The following is a 14680-nucleotide window of genomic DNA, read 5'->3' as shown; positions in this document are numbered from 1 at the left end:
TATATTACGGCTTTTCCATATACAGAAAGTGTTCCTTTCATTGGGGAATCAAGGACCAAGGGTTTGGAGGAAGACGAGCGAGGAACAGAACATTGCACCCCAAATCATGACTGACTGTGGATATTTCACACTGGACTTCAAGCAGCTTGGGTTCTGTTCCTCACACGTCTTCCTCCAAACCCTTGGACCTTGATTCCCAGATGAATGGCGCACTTTACTTTCATCAAAAAAGAGGACCTTGGACCACTGGCCAACAGTCCAGTTCTTCTCCTCTTTTTTTCTGCAAAGTAAATGGTGATTTCTTCACAGTATTCTAATTTTTTGAATTCCTGTTTTTGTGGGTTTTATGAGCTGGAAGCCCAAATTATGTATGTTTATTTCTGTTATATTGGTGATTTATGGGATCTGAATTTGTAACTGTGCAATACATTTATCCTCATTGTTCTCACTGTTTATTTGTTTATTTATTGTCTTAGTGGCTCCTCTTGTAAATACACTAATTTGACTTTCTTTTTATTTTCTCTGTACCTAGCACCACAAGAGTTGTCTCTTATTTGTGCTGTACCTTGTGTATAATGACAATAAAAGAATTCTATTCTATATTATTCATCCAACCTGTTCATTGCATTCTACCCGATGCACACTAAGCGACACCAACTGACCTAAATGATATGAGCAATACTCCATCACATCCTAGGTCTGATTAGTATTGTTTGGCATTGAAGGCCATGGTGTGTGTGTTTGAATTAACAGGAGGGGAGGCTACCCACCTTAAAGTCCTCTCTAGCATGAGCTCCTCTGCTCTCCTTTCTCTGCTCAGCAGAGTTGATGGTCTGAACAGCATTTAGCATCAAGTTCTGCAGCTCCAGAGTTTCCACCAAGTCTGTGTTCCAAACAATGCCTGGAAGGCAGAGAGTGAAGAAACATGGAATGATGGTTGATGTGTAACAGTTTAATGTCACAGAGTAAGAGGTAGCATGGAGGGAAGTGAGAAAAGTAATAGAGTACCTCTGTCAAAGGTCTTGAGGTCATCCATGGTTTGGTAAATGTCGTCCATCTTATCACATCCCTCCTTTAGAACAGAGCCTGTCCTGAACACGGCAGCATGGGTCTGCATGGTCTGAGAGCAGGACGATAGAAAGGTGAGACACGACATATCTCACATTGGGCTCGTTTCTTATTTGTGGCTTCGTACCTTCTGCATGTTGAGTCTGATCTCAGAGGTTCTCATGCTGCCGTTGGCAAACCTCAGCTTGTCCAGGTTGGCTACAGACGCTTCACCTGCACTGGGCTGCAGTGGAGACAGTTTCTCTCCTAACGAGTAACAACAAATGAGAAGGAAAAATATGAGACCACAAGATGATTAGTAAAAAATAGAGTTAATACAAAATAATGTTCAAATACTTTAACTAAAGCTAACAATAATAACATATATGGTAGGCCACAAACTCTGACAGCTTTCAGAGAGATTGAAAAGCTAATGCAAAAATATCTAGAAAATACGAGATATTGACAAATGTCAAATTGCTGTTGCCTTGGAGACACACAGAGCATGCAACACAGACAAGGCAGCACTCATTGGATGACTAACAGGCTCCAGGGGCCTCATTTAAAAAAAAAAAAAAATTCAGCCGATATACTTCTTTTTTTAAAGACAACTGAAACACTCATATGATATAAATGTATATAAAAGAAATTAAATTAAATACACCAATAGAACTCTTAACATTTATTGAACTTTAAATATACCCGTAGACAACCAAGTAAAACAAAAAGTACAGGATGGGTAAGTAGCAGTAAAGCACAACAATATACAATTGCAAGTAGTCGGTTTAAACTAAATACCTGTTTTAGGTATAACAGCCCACTCCTTCCCTCTGTTCATAGCCACCACCGTTATACCTAAGCTTCACACTTGTCACAATATGCACAACTACAACATCACATCTCACTCTCACTTTAAAATAATCAACTAGGTGTAACACTGTCCTCTCTTTTTATATCCTCCCTATATTTAAGTGTTTCTTCTTCTTGGTCGATGGCTGATATTGAAAATAGTCCATATATCGGTCAACCTCTAGTTTATAAACATTCCCCTCAGATCACAACAAGCAACAACAGTTATTCAAGGCCAACTGGCAGAAAACAAACTTATTACAACAGATCAAAATTTAGGACATGTGCCAGAGATTGTGTGATTTGCTTTCCATCAGCTTTTCTGTGTCCATCAGCTCTTTGACAAATTCGGCAAATAAACATTGGGACCATCCCATACCGACAGAGACAAGCTGCCTCACATTCAGTTTTGCAACACACTCCTGTGAATTGACATGGCAGTCAGCTAATTTCTGACATTAAGCCTTGAATTTCTTTTGTTTGTTTATGAAATACACAGGGATTCAAATCAAATGTATCTATGTAGCACGTTTCAAACATAAAATTGCACCGTAAATGCTTGTTAAATTTTAAAACCAACTCTCCTCACGCACGCACACACAGCAGTGTAACCTGTGTGTACTTAGCTCTTTAAGCATTAGCTCTTTTCACATTAGCTCCTTTAGCATGTCCCGTGTCCCAGGGGCTGGAGGTCTTCCGTCTTTCCTGCTTAAAGTACGGTGCTAACCCGAATCTTATGACGTATCCAGTTTTGTCCTTGCCACAGGTGAACGTCAGCAATGTCCAAATCCGGAACAGAAACATCGACTTAAAAATATCAGAAATGCCTTGAGTGGTGATTTACCGCTGTGTTGAGACACTAGATGACCTCTGTACGCAGCATTGGCGTGCCGCCCATAGCCACCCTTATGTCAGCAGACAATGAAGCAGAGGTTGCGTTCGTAGCTGTGTTGGCTAGCTCACCTGTCAAATTACCAGGGGTCGTGTGGACCACAGAAAGATGTCAACGACAGTTGCTGCTGTCTGCGGCCAACAACAGTCTTCCCCCCATTTTTGTTTTCTTCTCGTCTGTTTTAGCGCCAGAACACCTGCTGTCCCGTGACTTTGCACCCATATGCGTGCGGTCCCGAGGAAATCTAGCTCCGAGTACGCAACCGAGTCAAAGCTTGAATACCAATCAAATTTAATACCTCATAAAATCGCGATTAAAACTTTTTAATGGCCTTAATTTACCCACAATTGATTTATCAACTTTTAATACTTTTTAAACCCCGCGGACCTCACGACTTGACGTGAAAGACAGCACATTTCCACGCCCACTCCAGTTTCTGAACATCAGGATTTTGCCGTGGATTTTGACGTACACACGTTTTTGGGCGCACGTACATTTTGTACAAGGGGCCCCAAGCTACACAACAATTGAAATGTTTTAAAAATTGCCATGCAGCACGTTGCATTGCGCCTGCTGCTGCATGTTTGAATGCAGCTGCTCAGCCATGTTGCTGCTACTGTTCTTCAGCTGATCTGAAGTCAGTGCAGTTTTTTTCTAGAGTAACTAAACCTAAAAACTAAATTTGTTGAATACAAACGTATTTGGGTATTAAGTAGTGCTGTTGATTGATCCTCGTCCAACTTTTAACATTTTAGTAAAAGTATTTAAATTTTTCGTATTTAGTAGTAAAATGTCAGATATACTGGTCTCTATGCGTTGAACGCCAAATATTCCAATTTAATTTTGCTACTGGCTTAGATAGATTATTTGGATTATCGGGCATCACTAACTTTCACTGTTGGCTACGCTCCTCCGATAAAAGCTGGGAGGAGGGACTAGTTTTCCTCCTATCACAGCCTTCAGTGAGCAATGATTGACAGCCTCAATGCAGAACTCCAGGCTCTGTGCATTCCAGCGGTGATGTTTTTGATTCTGTGCTTCTATAAAGAGCAGATTGTGTTCTAATCAGCGAGTTCATCAAACTATGTGTGTATGTACAGACACGTGTGTATCCCCGTCTGTCTGCGTGTGTGCGTGTACGTCTCGCTGCTGTGTGTGAGGCAGTGTTCTGAGGCTAATGGCATGAGTAGAGCAGGGGCTGTTTGTGAGTGATATAGCATCTGTGGGGCTGTGTGTGCTGTGTGCTTATGGGCTGTATATTGTATGTAGTAGTTGAGAAGACAGCAGTGCTGTGCAGCCTGACTGGGCATGCCTTACTATTACAGCAGTAACACTTAGGGATGTAACGATTAATCGTAAGGCAGTTAAAAATCGATTCATAGGTACCACGGTTCACATCGATGCTCTAAAAATTGAATCGCAGTACTTTTTTTAACCAGCAGAGGGCGCTATATATTAATCCTTCCAGAAGCGGACGTGACGGGCGGAATCTGCTACTATTTTCTTTCTGGCCGCCATTTACTGTTAAACATGCTCATAAATGATTCTTTACTCCTTTAGCACCGAAAGAATATCTGTAATATTACGTGAATATCTGTAAAACTCAGGTTTTTCTATTAACTCTGTCTGCTAGCATAGCTTCTCTTCTTCACTGGTGGAATAACTACATGCCAACCGACCACTGGGTTACCAGCGCCCTCTGCTGGTCTAAACAAATATCTGACGTAAATACAGTAAAATGACAGGTTTTTTTTTTTTTTTTTAAAGTCCAATTGTTAAGGCACAAAATACATTTTCAGTTGCACTTTTAAAAAGAAAAAGAACTATTATGCAGTTTTTAATTGTTTATTATAGAACCAGAATTTAAATTAACAGGCTTCTTCATTTGTATTATTCCTTTATTTATTTCATTCAAGATTTATTTTTAGTTAAATTGCATCATTTTGAATGAAGGAAAATAGTATAGTATTTTCCCCAAAAAAATAAAGGAATATTTTTCAGTCATTTGTCAACATTCCCATTTTGTAAAATAAATCGTGAGAAAATCGTATCGTGAACCCAGTATAGTGAATCGAATCGTATCGGGAGTTGAGTGAATCGTTACATCCCTAGTAACGCCCATAATAAAAGGCATTTTTGAATTTCCCCCTTAGTGGCTGGTCAGCAGAAAGAGCTTAGTTGCTCATTAAGATGCTGACCAAACTTTGAGTGAAGTTGCAAATATCTACACTGCAACAATCTCTTCCAAATCCAGATAATGCTGATGTAGTAAGGTAATCATTACATATTATGTAGCTATGACATATTATGAAACTTAAACCTAAGACATTAAAAACCCTTAAAGGAGCATAGGGCAGGATCTAAAAATCAGACTCCATAGTAACACCACACCACGGGAGTTGGTGTAACAGCAGCCATCAGCTAAGCCACTGTGGGAACGCGCATCAAATGTTTGTTTATCACCGGAGCACAGCGGATACTGTGGATAGAGGATGGATGCCCGACCAAACCCTGACGGGACCTGACAGCATGGGGCGAGTCGAGTTCAGACAGATATTTAGAACTGGTGGTCGGGTTCAGTCACAGTGTTGAGTGCAGTAGCAGCAACAGCTGATGAGAGCTGTGATCTGCAGGACAAGAAGACTAGAGCAGAAGACAATTTTAAAGGAATACATCGTTGAAACATTCCTTTTACTGCACAAAAACATAGATTATCTTTATCTTTGACACATGGATTATGTAAATAGATCTGATGGGTCTCATGCTTGTCTCTTGTTTGTGTTTCACTTTCACTTGTTACCTGTGTGCTGATCTGATGTTGACATTAACAGTCGCTTGTTAATAAAATCAATGCTTACCACTAAAACAAATGTACATATGTCATTTCTTTGAGGAAATAAATTAGGTTTTCACTGTCGGGTCGGACTCAACGAGAAAATGCGGGCCGATCTGCACTCCAACTGTGACACGGTTATTTATTTACTCGCCATTCATGTGACTGTCTACTGCAAAACCTGTGCACATGCCTCTGCGTACATCAGTAGAACCAAACAGTAGTTTAGTCCACCATGCTTGTCTTCTTTCAGTCTCCAAGCCGTCGTCTTCTAATACTTTTTTTTTTTTATTTCCGAGGTTATTGGGACACTTCTCCAAGCGATCGAGAACGCGCACCAGCGTCATTTGACATCACCATCAGCGGAACTGTACTGCTGTTCGTACCCGTAACAGCAGTACAAAATATGTGTGGACTCATTCTCCTTGGTTAAGAGCGCTTCATCACCCATTAGCATTAAAAAAAATTAAAATGAATGTTCATTTTTTGCTCCTTTAAACTTATTGATTATGCCAAAAGATAAAATATATCAAATCAAAAATTATTGCCGATTAGAAAGGAGGCTCGAGTATCTTTTTATTTGCTGAAAACTTTGGTTAGTTTTTAACACGTGGACCATTTTAAAGCTCATTTCATGGTTCCTCACCTGGTTTGTGCTCTTCGGCAATGGTGAGTGCACAGGCTCTGCCAAACACCACCAGATCCAGCAGCGAGTTGGCCCCCAGCCTGTTGGCTCCATGAACACTGGCACAAGCTGCTTCCCCACAGGCATACAGCCCAGGCACCACCTTGTCCGCACCTTCAGTATATGTGATCACCTGTTAGGGACGGGGGAAGGCAAGTTATCATTGTGAAATCTCCTTCAGGAAAACATAAAGCATGCAAAGATGTTAATAAAATCTTTACCTGTCCCTTATAGTTGGTGGGAACTCCACCCATGTTGTAATGAACAGTGGGCAAGACAGGGATGGGCTCTTTGGTGACATCGACTCCAGCAAAGATCATGGCCGTCTCTGAGATTCCAGGCAGTCTTGTGGCCAGCTGCTGAGGAGGCAGGTGATGAAGCTGCAGGTACACGTGGTCCTTCTCCGGACCAACACCCCTGAAACAGACACAGTTTGAAACCAGTTGAAGCATTTGTCAGTGTTGGGTTAAAAACAACAAAAAGCAGCTTTCGTCCTACCTGCCCTCTCTGATCTCGATCGTCATTGAGCGGGACACCACGTCTCTGGAAGCTAAATCTTTGGCATTGGGAGCATAGCGCTCCATGAAACGCTCTCCCTCACTGTTGATCAGGATTCCTCCCTCACCACGACAACCCTCCGTGATCAGGCAACCAGCTCCATAGATCCCTGTAAACAATGTTTGATATGAACACAGGTCAGGTAGTGGAGCCAAGGTTTTAATCGTGAACAAAAAAAACCTGAATTAATGCCATTACAAAGGCTACCATCAGTAACGCACTACGCTGCCAGGGACTCAAATCCTGCAGTGCCAGACGTGAACCCCTGCTTAAGCCAGTACATGTCCAGGCCCGTCTGAAGTTTGCTAGAAAGCATTTGGATAAGCCAGAAGAGGATTGGCTGAATGTCATATGGTCAGATGAATCCAAAATATAACTTTTTGGTAAAAACTCAACTCGTTGTGTTTGGAGGAGAAAGAACACCATACCTACTGTAAAGCATGGGGGTGGAAACATCATGCTTTGGGCCTGTTTCTCTGCAAAGGGACCAGGAGGACTGATCCATGTAAAGGAAATAATGAATGGAGCCATGTATCGTGAGATTTTGAGTGAAAACTTTGCATTGAAGATGAAACGTGGCTGGGTCTTTCAGCACGACAATGATCCCAAACACACCGCCCGGGCAACGAAGGAGTGGCTTCGTAAGAAGCATTTCAAGGTCCTGGAGTGGCCTAGCCTGTCTCCAGATCTCAACCCCATAGAAAATCTTTGGAGGGAGTTGAAAGTCTGTGTTGCCCAGCCCCAAAACAACACTGCTCTAGAAGAGATCTGCATGGAGGAATGGGTCAAAATACTGTATGTAAGTCGCGTCAGATGCGCATGCGCTTGTTGTTCCATGTGTGTTGGCACTCTGGGGCACAGACACAACCTGTCTGACTCTCAGCAACAAGTTGACATGATAATACTCCATTAACTTAATGTGGAAGTGAGCGGGACTCTAGAAAACTGGAGTTTTAGGGGGTTTTTAGGTATGGAGGGTGCTCGTGTGTATTGGTTAAGTATGAGCATCTCTAGTCTGGACTTCAGGTTATATGTAAAAAGTGCAACAGAGTTGTGTGTGTGTGTGTGTCACCATTCTTGTTTAAAGGTTTTCTTTTGCACGCTAAACTGTTCATATATTGTTTGTTAAAAAGTTGTTAAATAATTATACAAACATCCTAACAGGATGCATAGTTGTGATCAAAATACTGATCCAAATAATCGTGATAATCATTTTGGCCATAATCGTGCAGCCCTATGTGGCATACTGTTTCAGAATTAGTAAGAACAAAGAATTCCCAAGAAACGCTTGAGTCTTTCTTCTGGTGATAAAAATTTCAGTCCAGTAAATACAACAGTAGATAAAAAAAAAAAGCTGATTTTTTTCACCTGTGGGGTGGAACTGAACAAACTCCAGATCCTGGCAGGGCAGACCAGCTCTGGTCACCATTGCGTTTCCATCTCCTGTGCTGGTGTGGGCAGAGGTGCAGCTGAAATAGGTTCTTCCATAACCACTGTTAAAAAACCCAACAACTCAGAATGACCAAAGTGACAAATACTGCTAATTAAACACGTATTTACAGCTGGTCATGTTTCCTACCCAGTGGCAATAACCGTGTTCTGAGCTCTGAAGCGGTGAATAGAGCCATCTTCCATGCAGAGAGCAATCACTCCTTTGCACTCTCCATTCTCCATCAGCAGGTCCAAAGCAAAGTACTCCACAAAATAACTGGTGTCGTAACGGAGAGACTAAGCAGAAAGCAGACAAAAATAAAACATTAATTTGACTAAAATGCCACAAAGGAAAACTAGTTTGCCACTGCATTAGGTGGGAGGAAATTCACAAAATGTGCATATCTACCCGTCCATAAAGAGTATGCAGAAGCGAGTGTCCAGTCCTGTCTGCTACACAGCAGCAGCGGTGAGCCTGGCCACCTTTTCCATATTTAAGACTTTGGCCACCAAAAGCTCTCTGATAAATCTTCCCATCATCAGTTCGGCTGAACGGCATGCCAAAGTTCTCGAGCTGGGGGAGAAGAAGAAGCCAGTTTACTTCAAAAAGTGTAGGGTAATGGTCTTAAAACAAGTGAAAGGGTGACTACCACAAGCCCTCATATCATTAGATCTTTTTTCAGCTTGGGCCAATCACTCTCAATTAATAAAAAAGGAAATTCCAAAACACAGTATCATAATTACTGACTTAGATTAACACAATCATACATGCAACATATAACACATGACATGATTAAATGTTAGAGCCTTGCATTAATGTGCAAACTTAAGCAGTCCTGTGAACAGTGAAGTGTCTGTAGGAGAGCGCTTACCTCCACTACTGCTGCAGGAGCCTGCTCAGTCATGTAATGGATCGCATCCTGGTCACCAAGCCAATCAGATCCCTTCACTGTGTCATAGAAATGCCACCTCCAGTCATCCTCCTCCATGTTTCCCAGAGCAGCATTGATCCCACCCTTTGAACCAGAGCATTGGTAGACATAACAGAAATATCAATGATCTTTAAACAGAAGTGAAGAAGTGTCAAAGATGAGGTGAAGAAAATTCCAAACAATTTTGTTTACTAGTTTTACAACTAAACAGTACTTCAAAAAAAAAAAGAAAAAAGGTAGCTCTACCTGTGCAGCAACAGTGTGAGACCTGGTGGGGAAAAGTTTAGTGACACAGGCTGTGTTGAATCCGGCCTCTGACAGGCCAAAGGCCGCCCTGAGTCCAGCTCCTCCAGCTCCTACCACCACAGCATCAAACTCATGGTCCACAACTGGATACTGGGTCGAGATCTGAAATCAATCAATATCTATTACAGTATATTTCTGAAGGATAGAGTGCACTAACTCCTGTGAGCAAACAAAATAAATAAAAAAACCTCATAATTAAACAAAAATGTATGTCAAAAATAAAGTACACACAATTAAAAGGTGGATATAAGTTGTAGTGACATGGATTATTCTGACTTCTCCTTTTTAATTATTTATATGTCATATAAAGATGTATGAGAACTGTATTAATGTCACCTGATTTCCTCTCAGGGATCAATGATTTACTGAATCAGGTTTATTAATTAAGTTCTGATCAGCTTAGTTTAAATTAACCTAATTTAAATTATCCTATCTTCTGTGTAATTTGACGTTGACCCTATGTTGCACTTTGTTACTTTTGTCCCCCATAGTCAGGATGAAAGTAACACCATGCAATACACTGAAGTTAAAACACAAAAGAAAACAAAACAGCTTTTTTAGGAAAACAACAAAACAAAACAATGTTCTCTAAATAGAAAAAAAATACATTTTTCATTGCTTAATTAAAAAAAAATCAATTAAGTATAAACTTTGATTGTTTTTATTATGTTTCATTAGTTATTTTTTATTATTAATTCAACATGCATTTTACTGTAGCTCTAATGAGATGTTAGAATGTAACATTCTAATAACGTTGCTCCAACGGACTTTTATTTTGTAAACCGGAAGTTCCCACTGAAATAGTTGTACTTCAGGTAGCTTGCTGACTGTGAATGTGAACCTACGAGACATGGACAAAAAGCTGGAATAAAAAGAACTAGAAGACAACACGGACTGAGTTATTCTTAGTTAGCCAGACACAACAGTTCTAACACTGAGCAGGTGAAGATGATTAAAGCTGATCACGTTCTCACGGAGTGCTGCTGCGCTACACGAAACACGAACGGAGCTTGGTGATTTGCGTTGTTTTAGAGGGCGTTTGCAGTGGTTTAAGATGAGTTTAATGCAGCCAGGACTAATAAGCAGTCCCCGAAAAAATTTCCCCATAAAAAACATTCTTTGCACCGCGGGGACGGCGTTTCATGCCTATTTTGTCCATTTCCGCGTTTAAACGTTTTTATAGGTCGATTCCGTGATTCCGTCCGCGATTAACACAGATTTTATTAGGGATGCAACGATTCACTCAACTCCCGATACGATTCGATTCACGATACTGGGTTCACGATACGATTCTCTCGCGATTTATTTTACAAAATGGGACTATATATAAATGACTGAAAAATATTCCTTTATTTTTTTGGGGGAAAATACTATACTATTTTTCATTGTCAAAAGAATCCCTTGATAAACTATTCAAAACAATGCAATTTAACTAAAAATACAGATATTTTGCAGTGAAGAAGAGATGCTATGCTAGCAGACAGAGCTAATAGAAAAACGTGACTTTTACAGATATTCACGTAATATTACAGATATTCTTTCGGTGCTAAAGGGGTAATGAATCATTTATGAATATGTTTAAGAGTAGAAGGCGGCCAGAAAGAAAGTATTAGCAGATTTCGCTCGCCGCCAACACTTCTGGGTAGCGCCCTCTGCTGGTTAAAAAAAGTACTGCGATTCAATTTTCACAGCATCGATGTGAATCGTTATACCTATGAATCGATTTTTAACTGCCTTACGATTAATCGTTACATCCCTAGATTTTATAGGGCCCTGCTCGGATCTTCTGTAGCTCTGATGAGATGTTGTGAGTGAAGCCGCTTGTGCCTAAGCGCTTGATGCGAAACGGACGGAGTTTTACAGGCACAGCAAAGTTAAGCAGGCACTGATCAGCTCTGTATTTAGGACTCAGTGATGATTTGCGTAGTTTTTTGGCAGTTTAGGCGGTGTTTAATGCAGCCAAGACGGGAGAGGGAGGGCGGTACACCTAATAAGCGCTCCCCAGAAACGTTTCCCCATAAAAAAACATTCCTTGCCTCACAATGACGCATTTCATGCCGATTCTGTCTGCGATGCCGTTAAAGTGGACTTTATAGGGCCCTATACTTAACTTGTGTAATAAAGGAAAAAATAAAATAACATACATTTTAAAAAATAAATATAGATATTTGGCGCCAGTGAATCGATAACGTACTGCTAGGAGAAACCTTGCGATATATCTTTGTATCAATATTTTGGCACACCCTTAAATAACTCCATGGGTAAGTTTTTTCGATACATTTTCTAGACATACAGTATAAAGGTTTGTGCAGACACCGGCCAATCACTTCAACCGGCACACGATCCAATGTACACGCTATATAAAGGCAGATGTGCATTTGTGATCAAACTTACATTATCTGATACTTTGGCATTTGTCTTTTTGCCATAGATGGAGAAATGAAAGTTCCTGGAGCCTTGGACTGCAGCAGCAGGAACCTGGGAAGAAGGAAAACACTATATTACTAGAATGTTTAAAAGGGTCACGAGGGCCAGATGCAGCTTTTCAGAGGATCAACTTCAGCTTGTGAGGAGACTAACCCAGGGTTTCCACTGGATACGTCTCCGCTGCGCCACAGCACCGATACGGTATTTCACCGCTGTCCGGTAATTCACACCGGTTGCGTTTGGCGTGCGCCGCAGTGCTCTCCGTTTGAATGACTGTGACGTCACAAGACAGAGCAGTTCTCACGATATTTATATAATCGCGCGAGAACGTGGTTAAATGTATGTGTTATGAACGCAACAATAAACAGACAAACAGGTCAGTGATCCTAACGAAGCAGAACAAGAAGGTTGGACTCTGGATTTGTCATAGACACATTTTTTAGCAACAGCCAACAGAGAAGAGATAAAACTGCACCAGTAAAACATGAACTAAATCAAAGTTGCTGCAGTTTACAGTGTAGTTACAGTATGAGAGAAATCAATATAGTGGATGTGAATTTGTTTTTACACATTATGACGTTTTGGTGATGTATTTACTTGAAATATAATCTGAAGTGTTTTATTTTGAAAAGTAACCCAATATTTTATTGCGGAGTACGTGCTTAATTTCCTGTTTAGCTTCATTTGCTCTGTGCTGATTGATGCGTTGTGCTCCAGTATCCGCCAGAAATAGAAGCCCTGCGTATATCTGGTGCAGGGCACCGGACTACCGCATCTGGGAAGGAGCAGCCACGCACCGCAGCGGACCCGGTGGAAATTAACACATAGACTAAAATGGAAACCTATCAGCTCCGGTGACGAGGCGGTGACGTTCCGCAGCGGAGCCGCATCCAGTGGAAATTGGTGGTAAGGATGCTCATCGTTGACCTATAACAAAAACCTAAACCAATTAATACTGACGGTTAATTTTTTTCAGGTACAATCAACTCGTGGGTTGCCTAGTTTTCTAGACTACTGCTCACTTCCATGTTAATTTAGTGGAGTATCATCACATCAACTTGGATATAAATATTCGGGTTCGGGTCACGCTCGAGAGTTTGTAAAATCTGATGTGAGCTTGTGTATAAAAAATACACGTGTTTTCCAACAGATGTGTGGATTTGATAGATTGATACAACGGCCAGCAGATATATTCAGCTGATTTTTGTGCTTCTTACGTGTATCGGCAATGGCCGATGCAGGCTGCTGCGTTTGTCGATCCGCATTATTTACACCTGGTTTTAATATTTGTAAAATTATTTTGTACTTTTTGTCATTCTACCTCACCTTTGTTAATTTCACTAAATGTTCTTCTTTTAAAAATTGAGACTCGTACCATTTGTTTTCATCATTGTGTAATTTTAATTTTTTATGAGGGAGAAAAGGTAGTATCGGCTCCAAATATTAGCTCAAGAAAAACGGCAGTCCGTATCGTTGATGTCACTACTCGGGAAGACAAATGGAAATGTGAGTCAAAAGACTCAAAAGTCATCATTTTGAGAAAAAAAGTCTCAGTTGTTTAGGTGTGCAGGGAGTATATATAAAAATTAAAAATAAATAATAACAATAATAATAATATTAAAAGGCATTAGTGATAAAAAAGATTGTTGTGATATATATATATATAGACTATAAAGGTAAAGGGTGTATCTGGGTGAACAATGTAGGAGGTGAGCAACCACTGATTATCTACAGTCCTATTGAGTATATATATATATATATAGACCAGGTATCACACCAAGTTGTTTGTGGTTCAGTTTATTGTCTAGTCAACACAGGACTTAATAAATCAGACAAAAGCACCAACAGAGACTGTGTGGGAAGCACAAAACTGATGTGTGCATCTACAATCTACTAAAAGATACATACTTGTATTATTTACAGGCAATTTATAATCTTGTTAAACACAGCTTTAATGCCTCTTTTATCATGAGAGGGCAAATAAATGACTGCATAACAGCAATACATTACATCATAGTAGATAGCTAACTGCTATTAAAATACAGAAAATGTAGATTTCATACTATTGATATAAATACTACTAATAAGACATAATATTAATGTAAATTACTAATTATTAAAATATTGAATTAAAATAAAATGTTGTTGGCAGACTATTTTAAACTTCAGTAATACTAAATGTAGCATTATGTGAGAGAGCTAGCAGCCAAGCTAGCTCTATTATCCACAAGGGCAAGTGAGTTTAGTGTAATTCAATGAAGCAATTGCATTTATAACTTAAGGAATGAGTGCTTAAACACGCAAAATTAACTAAAATTTAAAAAAAACTGTGTTTAGGTCGTTATCGTTCCACTGAATGCTGAAAGGAGCATGTTTCCAGTGTGTCACATTGAAAGACCCTCAACTACATAACACATTACACAAGGCAGAGCCAATGGTTACGAAAGCTACAGTCCGCCTTCAACTGGGAAAAAAAAGCACACACACACACAAACACAACTAAAGATAAGATACATATCAGTACACATAAATATGTTGACACTTACTGTGTTTTTTTTGTAAAGGGTCTTTTTGGACAGAAGACGGGATGCCACACGAACACTCGCCATGTTGTCAGATAAAAGCGACTCAGCGAAAAGCTGCGGAGGACCAATATTCAGCCACTCTGGACTATACCACTTCACTCATAGGGATGTCGGTGTTATTACACCGCTTTGTGA

General features: G+C 40.2%; 1 protein-coding gene across 1 annotated transcript; it reads right to left on the bottom strand.

Moving 5' to 3' along the window:
• Positions 1–731: 731 nt before the first annotated feature.
• LOC114458945 (succinate dehydrogenase [ubiquinone] flavoprotein subunit, mitochondrial-like) lies at positions 732–14631 on the bottom strand. Its single transcript, XM_028441333.1, has 13 exons — positions 14507–14631; positions 11928–12011; positions 9474–9635; positions 9168–9311; positions 8705–8869; positions 8444–8592; positions 8233–8357; positions 6805–6973; positions 6528–6723; positions 6268–6439; positions 1196–1314; positions 1009–1120; positions 732–901 (listed from the first exon to the last, which is right to left on the bottom strand). Exons 1-13 carry the CDS (start codon positions 14567–14569, stop codon positions 747–749), a joined length of 1815 nt encoding a protein of 604 aa, XP_028297134.1. The 5' UTR covers positions 14570–14631; the 3' UTR covers positions 732–746.
• Between the last annotated feature and the right edge of the window lie 49 nt (positions 14632–14680).

The sequence above is a fragment of the Gouania willdenowi genome, unplaced genomic scaffold, assembly GCF_900634775.1.
Source record: "Gouania willdenowi unplaced genomic scaffold, fGouWil2.1 scaffold_216_arrow_ctg1, whole genome shotgun sequence".
In the NCBI taxonomy this organism is placed as follows: Eukaryota; Metazoa; Chordata; class Actinopteri; order Blenniiformes; family Gobiesocidae; genus Gouania; species Gouania willdenowi.
This window is presented reverse-complemented; position numbering and strand designations above follow the sequence as displayed.

Coding starts and splice junctions, on each gene's coding strand:
- LOC114458945 (XM_028441333.1), bottom strand. CDS start 14,569: ATGGCGAGTGTTCGTGTGGCATCCCGTCTTCTGTCCAAAAAGACCCTT. Junction 9,636..11,927: donor ATGCCAAAGTATCAGATAAT/GTAAGTTTGATC, acceptor GATTGATTTCAG/ATCTCGACCCAGTATCCAGT. Junction 6,440..6,527: donor CCACCAACTATAAGGGACAG/GTAAAGATTTTA, acceptor CGTCCCTAACAG/GTGATCACATATACTGAAGG.